We start from the raw sequence: 12,816 nt of genomic DNA, 5'->3' as shown, positions 1-12,816 counted from the left end.
ATTATTGATAAATGGTTTTCTCCCTCTCTTTGTCATTCTGAAAAGATGTAATTTACTTTCAAACTACTTTTTTGTTTTTGTTTATTAATTAATAATCACCATATAATATTACATAATCACATGCATCGACCTTTGATGCATGTGATTAAAAACATTAAGAGGGAATATTTCTGCACTGCGGCCAGATGTTCAAGGGATGAGTCACAAGTCTCTACGACACATCTAAAACATAACGGGAAACTGTACCTGACCGGTTGGTAAACAGCAGCTTCATGTTACTGCTGTTCATGGTCACCGTGTCACGGTCACAGCACAATATTATAGTATCACACTGTAACGTGGGAAACCTCCGCCTTTCTGTTTGTCTGTTTGCGGCGTAACTCAAGATCTGTTCACCCTATCGCAGTTGCCTGAAAGAACAGCTGATCAAGAAAGCAGTATTATTTAGTATGTTTCAATAAAAAATAGATTAAAAAAAAAAAAATGTACTTGGCCAACACTGCCCGCTCAGAAACACCGGCTTTGCACCACCTCCCTTAATTTACTGCACACCTCATGAGGTACAGCACAGTATCTCTCTCCATCTCGCCATTTGTCCAACATCTTTCCCTCGCTCGTCTCTTCTCTCTGATGATGTCTCTTCTTTTCTCTCTTAGCATTTGATGAAAGTAAATGAGACCCTTGAGACGGAGCTATTTTTCAGTATTCTGGAGTGCAACTATTGAGGCCATTGAAAAGCACTTACAATCCGAATGGAACAGGAATCTTTGGGGCTATTCAGCAGGTGTGCCCCCCCAACATGGATGTGTAATACACTCAAGCTGGAGGAGGACACATGGCTCATTTCGGGTCCCGACCCAAAGTTTGAACAAATCAGGTAGCAGGGATAGATATTGATTGGTTTCACAAGTTATGTTTTCAGCTGAGATAAACCGGGGGTCTGGGGAAATTTCGGGACAATCTGTGAGACAATCACTGGAACCACCTCAATCTGCAGTGACTCACATTCTCTATTGATTTGGCAGCTATGGCTGGAACCGAGTGGGAGAGGAGAGAGAATTCTTGCTTTTATGATGTCTGACAAATATTGCTGAAAATAACAACTTACTGCAAAAGGGGAAAACGAATAAAAAACATTTGGTAAATGATTTCATACATTTGATTATTAATAAAAAATGACAATGAGCCGCTTGGTTACACTGTGCTGGATACAACAGAGTAGGCTGGTTCAGAGGATAACCCACCAGTCAACTGTTGGAACAAAATAGAATTTGTGTCACTTCATGAAGCTTTGACTTCTGAGCCAACAGTCATCTTAAGCCTAGTTCACACTACACCCGCCACCAAATGATTGTACTTGCCGACAAATGCCCCAGACCGGAGTCAAATCGCTCAGGGAACTCTTCAAGGACGTGATTCTAGAGGCTCGCCGCCCTCCGACTGGCAGGCTAAGTTTCTAGATGAATTGGCTACAACTACAGGATGGGGGGAGATTCAAGTCATGTAGTGTGAACTGCAAGGTGATCCGATGACTTCAAAAGTCATAGTGGTCTGAAGTTGGCATTGTGGACACCTCACAGCTATCACTGAGCATCAGTGGTTGACCAACCCCCACAGTTTTTCTCTGGTGTGTCCAACGCCTTGGGTACTTGTGGGCCAATTGCAGGTGGTCGTTTGTGGATTGATCATATTGGACGTCTATAATCAGACAATTTAACCACGATCACAGGAATTGCAGGCATTAAATTACCTCTCTGTTCCCCTGCACCACAGCTGAATATAGATGGGAGCTTCATATTAACTACGGATACATTTTCTCTCACAGACGGAGAACTGTGGATTGTGTGTGTGTGTCCCCCCCCCCCCCTGTCACCTCTAATGAAACTGCATACGGAAAGGATCTTTAAATGGTCAGTAGGAACAGGAGGAAGTGGTAAGATATTTTCTTTCAGCTTGGCTTGGTGTGTCAGGTCTCGAGGACTTTTAAATCTACATTCAAGCACAGACATCCGCCTGGAGCGACTGACTTCTAAGAGCGGCGAGGGGGTTTAGTGCGGAGTTTAGACCTGCTCACAGTGTTGGTAACGTCTGATGGACAAACTGTCACATACAAAATGTTCACACAGCTTCCCTGTATTCTAACACTTAACATGCTGCCAGGTGAGCTGATGCACAAAACCCCTATCTGTTGGCTGCTCACCGGTCAAATGAAACACCTGACGGGGACTTCCTCAGGTCTGCTATGAAAAAATTAACATCGGAGAGAAGGAATATTCCTGATTGACCAGCTCAGTTGATATCACCCTATAAAACTGATTTCTTTTCTTACAAGCCCACCTACAGAGCAGGCATCACATCGGTGTTGCACAATGTCTTTTCCTAATGTTTTCCTTAAAGAATCTTTACGATTCCTGTGTTTCAAATGCGGCTTTTGTTCTGTACTTGTTCTCTAAAAGGAGGTTGATTTCTCACAAGTTTCCCTTGGTGTGTACGGATTTGGTGGGTATGCAACGAGAGAAAAACAACAACTGGAAACCTGGAGGAAAATGAAAAGAAGGAAACCATGTATCAGAGGGACCTAACGACTTTTGAAGCACGTTGGCCCTCATGTTCCCACTGAGTCCCTGTTCTATGATGTTTCTTTTGGGCGGGAAGGGAAGTTGAGGAATCAAACTCTCTGCCAGTGCAGCTGCTACATCAATCTGTGGAGCAGGTTAGTTTGACTGCGTTCCAGTCAGTGAACAGCTCGATGGCTGGATTCACTTGAGTTCTCAGATACTGCAGGCCAATGTCTAAAATTAAAATTTCACAATTTAAGTGCTCTCTGCCAGACTTTAGCTACCAAATCGATACACAATAGAGTTTTACACAATATGAGGAGCGGCAGCCTTTTTCCATGAAATAACCTGAGGTGGGGAGTTGGTAAAAAGTTATGGCTGCAATCCATGAGGGATGAAGGGCAGGAGGCCGGACAAACAAAAGAAATATCAAAATATCACCTCATCAAGTCAGTTCTTATCCTTTCATGCAGCAAGCCGAGTGCATTTTATTTATTGCTTTTTCTCATACCGTCTGTGGCATTTATTCTTGCTTTCTATGCATCTGCATTTGATGAAATTGTCCCTTCGCTGACACACACATATGGTATCATTTTCTTCAGGTTCCTCAAGAAGAGAGTAGCTCGTAGTGTGGCACCTTGTCATTACCTTTGACTCTGCTTCACTCTTCTCCCCTTTTCTCCTTTCCTACTCACACTTACACCATCCATCCAATTTCCAATATACAACTATATTTCCTGATATACATCCAAAAAGGAAAAAAAACGCCTTGCCTGAAAATGGTGAATAGACGGATGGAATGGAACAGCAGGGCACAAGAAGAAAGGAGGGACTGGAGTGTCTGACAATGAGTGCGAAAAGCTCTGGAAAACTGATGGCATTTCATATCTCGGCTCGAGACGAAGCAGCTAGAGAGAAGCTTTTACCTTCTATGAGGTACAGGCCCATTGTCCACGGCTTCGACAGTCAAAGCGTAGCTCCGCCCCACGGTGAGCTCAACACCCGATGCCACACTAATGACCCCAGTACTGAGAAAACAGTATATGACATGATTAGACACATAAAGATAAAGGGGGAGTATGTAACTTAGCAACTAAGAACATCAGCATTTTAATATTGATTCCTCAACGACTCGTTTCTAAATCTCTGAGCCCCACTGCCCTTATTTTATTCTCTGACAATGACTTCATTTATTTTTTTGTTTAAGATAAACTGGCATTTAAAATCCTTACACAAGTTATCGTCATTAATATCATCAACTAAGACATCTAAAAATGCCACAGAAAAGCTATATATCCAAGTAATGGTAATCTCATTTTGCAAGTGGAATAGTGGCAGTGAGCTTTCTTTAGAACCTGGATTAGTTTAAGCGGGGGTGCGGGGGGTTTCTACTGGTTTCCTGCAACCGGAGAGGGATAACAATTAAAAGACAAGATTGGGCCTGAGAATATGCAGGCTTGGCGCAATGTCATACACAGCCTGCGTAGTGAGCGCAGCATGTGAGCAAAGCATACTGCCCGTTGTCAGTGCCAACACAGGATGCGTTCAGGCACAGTGTTGAGTGTACGTCGGCTATATTGTTTTTTTTAGCATTATTATCAAGAAAGCAAATAATCCCCCCAAAATGTTAAACCATTCATTTAATTCTAAAAATAAATATATACATACATACACAATATCACAGTGCGAGTGATATGATTACCTGTTTCCAATAAGAAAGTTGTTCTGGTCACCAGCCAAGATCCGGTATGTGACTCTACCATTTGGACCTGCATCAGAATCCACTGCTGACAGCTGGGAGGAGACACACGCGCACAAAAGGATCACGTGTCGAAACACATTTAAACACAAAACTGGAAAATGAATTTCAAATGTATTTCACATCATGTGCATAAAAAGCGCGTTAACGCTACACATTTTGAGATGTGTGTTATTGACAAGTAGTCTGCGACAGTGTGTACCTGTAAGACAGTTTCTCCAGGCATCATATCAGTAAACAGGTTGACATTATACGAGACGTTCGCAAAAGTGGGGGTGTTGTCATTTGCGTCCAGCACCGTTATCGTCACGGTAACCGGACTGCTCTGCTGGACACCGTCTGATGCTAAAAGCTGGAGAGGCAGGGGGAATGAAAAAAACACAAGAATAGAATAAAAAAATAACACACTTAAAATGTTCCTTCTTGCAGAAATGTTACACTCAGCTGAGCTACAAAAAGCTACCTTTCGAGCATCCCCGGTGGGCGGACCGTGTGCTCAGCGTGTCCTAGACATCTTGATAGTGTCATGTTTGTTCTCTTGTTTGGTGCAATTGCTCTGTACATCTAAATCCCTGACATGGGTTTATTTATATTTGCTCGTGGGTGCAGCTGAAAAAGTCTTAAAAATCTGTGAACTAATCTGTCCTGGCTGTCCCCCCCCCACTACATCTACCAGACATTTTACAGAGCACTCGCAATGATTGTCGAGTGCACCACCTTAAAATAGAATCTATGCAAAATATATACCAAACAAGCACAAACAACCAAATTAATTATGACAATGTACATTAACTTCTTAGAAACACCTTCTACTCAAGTTTTTTTCCGAAGTTTAACTAGAAAAGGAGTAAGCAAGGAGGTAAATGTGAAGACTGATGACAATGTATATTATAAATTTGACGCTAGAGCCAGAGAGTGTTAGGTAAGGTGGGAGTCTAGTCTGACTTTGTTCAATACTCAATATGTAACACATCGCATTTGTTCAATTCACACAAATTCCACTGCAAAAAAACACTGTTAGTCCTATAGTACATTGGGCACAAAGCAGTGCCAAGAGCGAAGCAAGTTTCTTCGCTCGATCAGGCCAACAGAGGTCGATTCACATCCAGTGCCCACGTTATTTAAAAAGCATTCACGCTTGCATTTGTTCTCTTCCTCCAGTGACTCCACTCTCCCGGAAAGCAATTCAACTAGCATGTACTCATCTATGTTTTAGAAATCACACACATTGCATATCAGAGTGCTGATCAACAGAAGCTTCTTCACCGATACCAATCTTCTGGACAAGCTCATCCTGCCGGCAAATCATCCTCCATGTGTAGTAGCTGACACACTCTCTCATCCTTGAGTTTAATTTCTCCTGCAAAGGCTTTCATGATGATTACTATGCACCTACGCCTTTTAATCAATACACCGCACCCTGTTTCCATCTTTAACTTTCAAACTGCCGCGTGCGCGCACACACATGGAAACGCCCATTGCTTATGGGACCAGGCTGAAATCGACAAATAACAGGCCGCTGCGTGAAGTGACAATGCTGTACATCACATGGTGAGACACACATGCATGCATACACAAGATACCCTGTGCTCCGTGTTCAGGTAACAAAGACACGGGAGGTAAAACGGGGAATGAGATGAAAAGAAACATCAAAAGAATGGAGGACCAGAGGAAAGGCAGGACGCGGACCTCCCACCAGAGTCGGATTCTCTACGCCCTAATGAGGAACCCGTGAGATTTCTGTCATATTTCTCAGAGACATGGCTAAAGAAATATGCCGTATGGATCGATTGGCTTGCAGAAGGTTCGGGCGGACAGGGCTGAACATACTGCCAGCCTAGACATTGAATTGTTCCTCATGGGGCTGCGTCCATCCCACATTCCCAGGGAGATCTGGGAATGTGGTGTGTGTTGTTTGATGTACTCCACTGAACCTGTCTTCTTCCACACTGTTACCATGGGAGGCCAGGCTCGAAATGATCTCCATGGGCTTGGAACTGGATAAGACTCGCCCCGCATCCTCTCAGTTTGTGAACTCCACAACCAGAGGAGGCACAACACTGGACCTGCTTTATGGTAATGTTAAGAGGCCTGTGCATAACTGTCTTTTGAACACATGATGTGTTTTTCCTATTCACTTACTGTGTATTTATTCTTGCCATTTCTCTATTAGTTTAAAAAAAAATTAAAAACTTGAAATTAAGCAATATCCCTGCGCCGATCAATCAAGTTTTACCAATTGGGATTCTGATCCATCTCTGCACTGAGCAATTGAAGAGCTAAGTACTATAACATAAATGCTGTAAAGGAGCCAGACGCTCATAAAAGATGTTACAACATACAATTAAATCTCGATACACAGTGGTTGATGGAAATCAAATTATGGACTTGCACGTTCCCACGTTTATGGGAGTGCATACGTGCAATGCACAGATTGTCCCATCTTTGTCTCTTCTATTCCCTTTTTTCTTCTAATAACAATTTGTCAAACTCTCTCTCCTCCTGTCTTCTCTTCATCCGGCATCTTTCTTGTTTCGCTTCTATCCTCATATGTTGTTTCCCAAGTCCTTTTTCAAGACCACTGCGACGGTTCTATCACGGGGCTAGGATGTGAGGTGAAGTACACATTTAGAAGCGCCCAACAAACACACCTGGATTTACAAGGTATTCATACAAATGCCAAGGCTCTGGAGTACCGTGAATGTGTAGGAGTCTTGTGTCTCTCTGTCCAGTGGCTGCACCAGCGTGAGGTATCTTCTGATTCCAGTAGCAGACACAGAGAATACATTAGAATAGCTGTCCAATGAGAACTGGAGCTGAGGATCCCTTGTCTGTTGAAGAGAAACACATGTTTAGAGGTGAAGAGAAGGCATAAGAGTGAGCTTTTCTTTCTTATTTTCTTTCAACATTAAAACGCCCAGTGAAGATACTGGTGCTGGTACAATTATACTTGGGAGCTGTCAAATAGAATCACAGCAACTTAATGGCGACGACTGAGCTCTTTGGTTGGTTCAATTAAAGGAATGCACTGAGACTTCAGGATACTGAATGCTTGATGAACATAGAGTGACTTATCACAAGAGCAGATAACAAAAGGAACATAATTAAAAAAGACAAGGACTAGGCAGTGAACAATATCATGTGTCCGTTTTTCTTCATTTGATGTTTTGCAAATTAATATAACAGATCAGAAAGCTGAATACATGAGTGCAAAGAAGTGTTTTGACAGGAGAAAGTGAACAACACCTTAAAGGTTTTCTCGACATAAAGATTGTCCTAAGAGAGGTGTGGGTGTGTGTGTGTGTGCGCTATATTCAGTGATGGAGAGGCAATCCTAATCCAAGTCCTCCTCTGACATTACCCACACAGGCACTTCCTCTCTGTGTGTGTGTGTGTGTGTGTCATTCCAGATAAGGCTGGCTCAGCAGGGTGGGTGTGGGGGGGGCTGATAATATTTTCGATGTAGCCAGTGTGGATATTGAGTCATAAATAAACAGAAGCACACACATTCACAGTCATATGCACACACATAAATAAAAGTGATGGACGGCACATAAAAGCAATTAGGACTAATCATGATTGTTGGTACTTAATGCAGGAGGAAAGACCAGGGTTAGCAATATTTTAAATAACTCAACATATATCAATCACCACGAACACGCACACATTATCCCAGCTAAGCCCATTCCCTGCTGCAGGGCTCTTTTAGAGAGCAATGAACCAAAGCTTGTTTTTTTTCCTTCGTAAAAATGGCTACGCTACATCTTAAACAAACTAATCTCTTGGAAATGCATCAGCGATAACAATGTTGCAGCACAGTAAATTCTTATATTATCACTGAGAGGCAGCTTAAGAGGGAACAGGCTTTACCATCCAGAATCACAGAGGAATTTGAGGGGCACTTCACACACCGCAAGCAATACACAATGCAGAGATTCAGTAGAACAAAAGGAGGCTAGAAATGGACACTGGACTACGTCTTCATGTATGTATGGTCTGTTTAAACACTGTCACCATGTGTTGCAAGCAAGTTGATTTTTGGTTGGAGACCGGAAATGGTTTTGTTGACCTCTTTACCATTTTCAAGACTTATTTGTAAATTACAGGAGGTTCTGAGGGAGGTTCTGAGGCTCATTGCTTCTTTTCTTCAAGGATTGTACAGTACCAGCACAGTTTATTCGTAGGAAATGACCGTTGGCTCAAACCCCTCCCCCACACAGCGACCGTCCAATCACAGCAGGGCATGGCAGACCTGTCAAACTTGACACCTCTGTGGACACTGGACACAGTAATTGTTCTCATTATACTTCTTTGTAGTCCACTCGGAGGAGCTCATGCACGGTCGGTGCCCATTGTAGCGTAGCGGTTGTACGACCCTACAAATCGAAGGGTAACCTATAGGACGTCCGCACATGGCCTCGCGTGCACCATCTGATGACGTCATTCACATCAGAAGGACCCTAGTAGACCTGCATGATGCGAACTGGCGCTTAAGTGTGTCTTTTAAGACCGCTTTTGACAGAGTACTCATTTTCAGAGTCAGCTAGGAACATTAAAAAAAAAGGAGCCGGAGGCAGTATTTTCAACTAACTCCCAAAGCAAATGTTTGCTTAATTAGCTATCTACAGCTCATCAGCAGTTGTCATTTCAGACGGCAAATAACAGTCGCCACCGAGAAATGAGAATCCATTTTCTTAACTATCTGAAATCTGATATCAAGGCGTCGTTGTTTTAGGGAATTACTAGACGTTTCTGAATTCCCAGAACAGCGACAAAAGCAAACTGGCCTCATTTGCAGATGAGACTAAGAGGATGTTGACTTGAATGAAATATAAGAAGCAGCTGCAGCTGCATTTGTCACGACTCACGAAAAACAAGTAGCAGCAATTGTCATTGCACCGAAGGTGGTGCCGTTGAGTACAGTGCCCCTGGTAGTGGTGGTAAATACTGCTTTGGGCAATGTGGTTATCATCGTAAACTCGTGAAAAATCAATGTGTGCTGTACGAGAACGCAAAGCTTGACGGGCCTATCAGCGGTGGCCTGGGGATGAGCATACTGTCAGTCCTTATCTGGTACAGGAAATCGTCACATGACCATCAAACACTGGTCAATGAGCACCAAAATTTACAACAAATCAAGTCTCATTTCTGTCGGCGGAGACGCAGTCCTTTGTTAAAGTCAACTAGTTGAAGCTTTAGCAGAGGCAGCAAAAAGGTGGAAGGGACAGAATGAAAGAACTCAGCTGATACCTACAGGCGTCTTATTGGCTGTAAGCTATAACGGAAATAGATGCAACACATCTCATAAGTGACACACGTAAAATACTGCATCTTGTTTAGCTGGATTTGGAAAATGAAATAAGTCTGTACGATTTTTATTTATCCGCACAAAGGCAATAATTTATGTATTTTTCTATATCAAATACATAAAACACCAGCAACACCCAAAAAAATCCCAGCATTGTTCTCTATATGCACAATGGCATTATTCTGATTACTAAGTGCCATGTCAGTAACATTAATTAACATTAATCAACTTCTGATATCGTCATTAGCGGCAGCTCCATGGCCTTTTTATCCTCACCTCCTCCACATCATTATCCAGAGCGATGATGGCCAGTGGTGCGGACAGGCTGACGCTGGTCGCTATCGTGGTTCCCACTGGTGATGCTTCATTAACATAGCCATGGTAACCTGTTTCCACGAAGTAGGGTGCCTGGTTGTTTTCATCCAGAACTTCAATTTGGAGGTTGGCGAAAGCCGGCAGGGGGTGGCCATTGTTCTGTTCTGCCTAAAAGAGAGATAAGAAAAAAAAATGTAAGTGTTTTTTTTAACTGTGATGCTTCACTTTCTGCACTGTGATAATCATTAATCCTGCAGCTGAGATGTATTAAATGATAATACTTCACACGGTAAATGTTGAACAGCGCTCAGCAGAGCTCTCAGCTTTGAAAATGGTAATAAAACAGGCCAGTAACACTTGGGTTCATTTCATAGCAAAGTAAAGGGCAATTATCTATTAATGAATTGGTGACCTGCAAATTTTGATTGTATCTTGAAGCGACTTTGGAGATGTTTCCCTCGAAATAATTTTTTTTTTTGGGGGGGGGGGGGGGGGCAAATCTAGGACAGTCCTGTTTAATGGAAGTTTTTTTTTTTATTTATCTTGTGTGAAAGAGTTGAATTCAACTTTTAAAATTCATTTAGGTCTGCAAATCTTAAACAAGTCTACGAACCAACAGTGCAGCTGGCCGAGAAGTAAAATGAATGCCGTTTCATTACATAGACATAATATCAGTGTGCACACGTATACACAGATCTGCACACACCTATAACTGCAGCAAAAACATCCAATGGAGGAAAAAGTCAACATTCAATTTCAGCGGAGCAGAACCTGATCTGTGCCTACAGTAGTTCTGCAATTAGGCTACTGGGTAACTTCACACAGTTTAGCACAAATCTTATCTTACAGTTACTTCCTCGATTGAGAGAAAGCGGGAAACAGCATATAAATAAACCAAGATAGGATATTTTGCCTTTATTTAATCTCTCTATTAAACCTCCCCTGTTTGCAGCTCCAGTGTTCCTCACCTTGATAACCAGATCAAATCTGCGGTAGAGTTCTCTGTCGATGGGCTTCAGCAGCAGGAGCTCCGCTGTGGTTCTGTTTAGGCTGAAATATTCTGCGTAGGACTGGGGTTTGCCTGAGAGAAAGCCAGCAGCACAAAGAGACAATACAAGTATAAAAGTGAGAGGCACGGCCAATGCTCCCCAGTTTTCTTATCTCAGCTCACCAAATGTGGACACACGGAGACACACACACACACACACACGGACACACACGGACACACACACACACACACACACACACACACACACACACACACACACACACACAGACACACAGACACACAGACACACAGACACACAGACACACACACACAGACAGACAGACAGACAGACACACACACACACACACAGTATGTGGGGCTTTGAAATGCTCCAATGCACAGTGGGGAAATCAAGGTCTGGTGCGAGGAGCAGCAACACAAGCAAATGTGCACAATCACATTTCTTAAGGGTGTTTTTATTTGCCTGCGTGTGTGTTTGTGTGTGTGTGTGTGTGTGTGTGTGTGTGTGTGTGTGTGTGTGTGCGTGCGTGCATGTGTGTGTGATGGATCCTAATGGCTGGCACTGATTGCATTGGCTTCTACTGCGGGGTGGTGCATTCCAAGACAGCATGATTCCACCCATGTTTGTGGTCACAGATGTTTGTGTCCAAGCCTGGATGAATACATTCTGGGTTCCAGTTGCATTCAGCGGTCAGTTCTTTGAAACAATCACGTCGTCCAAAGTAAACAAAATAGTATGATTTATTTATTAATGAACAGTTACCCTCAATATAGTCTAATGAGAATTTTTTTTTTTTAAACATAAAAATTCCTAAAATTACCATATCTGCCTTTTTTAAACTTTTTTTAATCATAGATCTTGGAGGAGCCCAAAGTTGCAACAGATTCTTTTGCCCCTTGTCACAGAGTCTGATAATCCTTCCTCAGACAGATTACTTTCACTGGAGGAGTCTGGGAAATGTAATCAAGTCTGTGTCAAGACATGTCAGTAAATCCTCACCAGTAAAAGTTTTTTTTGGTGACTGCATTTTACAATATTCCGAAAGGTGAACAATTCAACAGGCATCATTTGTGCCTTGCCGCGGCGGTGAAATGTAGCTAATAAGTCACTCTTCAAATGAAGGTGACAGTAATATATCAATCGGTCATTTTCATCTGTCATTTTAGAAACTTCTTCACAAAAAATGCTGCACCTAAGCATTTAAGTTAATTTTGGGTCCCTTTCTTTTATCATTTTACTTTTTCCATATTTCATGAAATGATTTATGCATCCACATAAAAAAACAAACATATTTATGGGGTTGAGATCTATGAGCTTGTCCAGTTTAGTGCAGATTATCAGATTTTCTCCTCCCCATTTCTCTATTGCAACAGCTGGACAGACGTGCAAATTGTTTGGCCTTGAAGAGGTATGTGCTCTGAGAGCCAGTCTAGCAATCAGTTACACTTTGCTGCTCAGGAGAACTGATTAAATAGCACACAGCAGGGGGATTGTGCTGGTGTAGGAGTCAGCTATATGGACAGATATGTTTTTTTAAAAATATTTAACAATACACCATTCTGTTTTCAGGAAGAGCAATCTAAACCCCAATATGTCCCAACCTACCGATGAGGATTGAGTATGAGATTCCTGGTCTGTCGGAGGGAGGTTGGATGTTTCGGTCTTGGTCCACAGCTTGTATGGGGGGAGTCACATTGAGGGGATTCACCTTATTCTGGAGACAGAACCAGCAGGAAGCAATAGAGTTGAACAGCGTGGCATATACACACAGAGCGTACAAAGGATGACGAATCAGTAATTATGAAAGGCATTGCATCACAGCACAATGTCTGACAATTTACAAAAACAGTAGTGTCTGTTTACTCA

The 12,816-nt window shown here is 42.5% G+C and overlaps 1 protein-coding gene across 2 annotated transcripts in view; it reads right to left on the bottom strand.

Annotated features, from left to right (window-relative positions):
- The window catches only part of LOC118287356 (protocadherin-15-like), a 222,404-nt gene that overhangs the window by 70,231 nt on the left and 139,357 nt on the right, over positions 1 to 12,816 (bottom strand). For both annotated transcript variants that reach the window (XM_047327512.1, XM_047327511.1), the window contains 7 exons: positions 12,556 to 12,664; positions 10,909 to 11,021; positions 9,902 to 10,108; positions 7,014 to 7,148; positions 4,520 to 4,669; positions 4,261 to 4,352; positions 3,485 to 3,586 (listed from right to left, as the gene is read on the bottom strand). In XM_047327512.1, the coding sequence (XP_047183468.1) occupies positions 3,485 to 3,586; positions 4,261 to 4,352; positions 4,520 to 4,669; positions 7,014 to 7,148; positions 9,902 to 10,108; positions 10,909 to 11,021; positions 12,556 to 12,664 (908 nt within the window). The remainder of the gene's footprint in view (positions 1 to 3,484; positions 3,587 to 4,260; positions 4,353 to 4,519; positions 4,670 to 7,013; positions 7,149 to 9,901; positions 10,109 to 10,908; positions 11,022 to 12,555; positions 12,665 to 12,816) is intronic.

The sequence above is a fragment of the Scophthalmus maximus genome, chromosome 16 (genome assembly GCF_022379125.1).
Source record: "Scophthalmus maximus strain ysfricsl-2021 chromosome 16, ASM2237912v1, whole genome shotgun sequence".
NCBI classification, from domain to species: domain Eukaryota; kingdom Metazoa; phylum Chordata; class Actinopteri; order Pleuronectiformes; family Scophthalmidae; genus Scophthalmus; species Scophthalmus maximus.
Note: the sequence above shows the minus strand (reverse complement) of the source record. Positions and strands in the feature narration are given on the sequence as shown.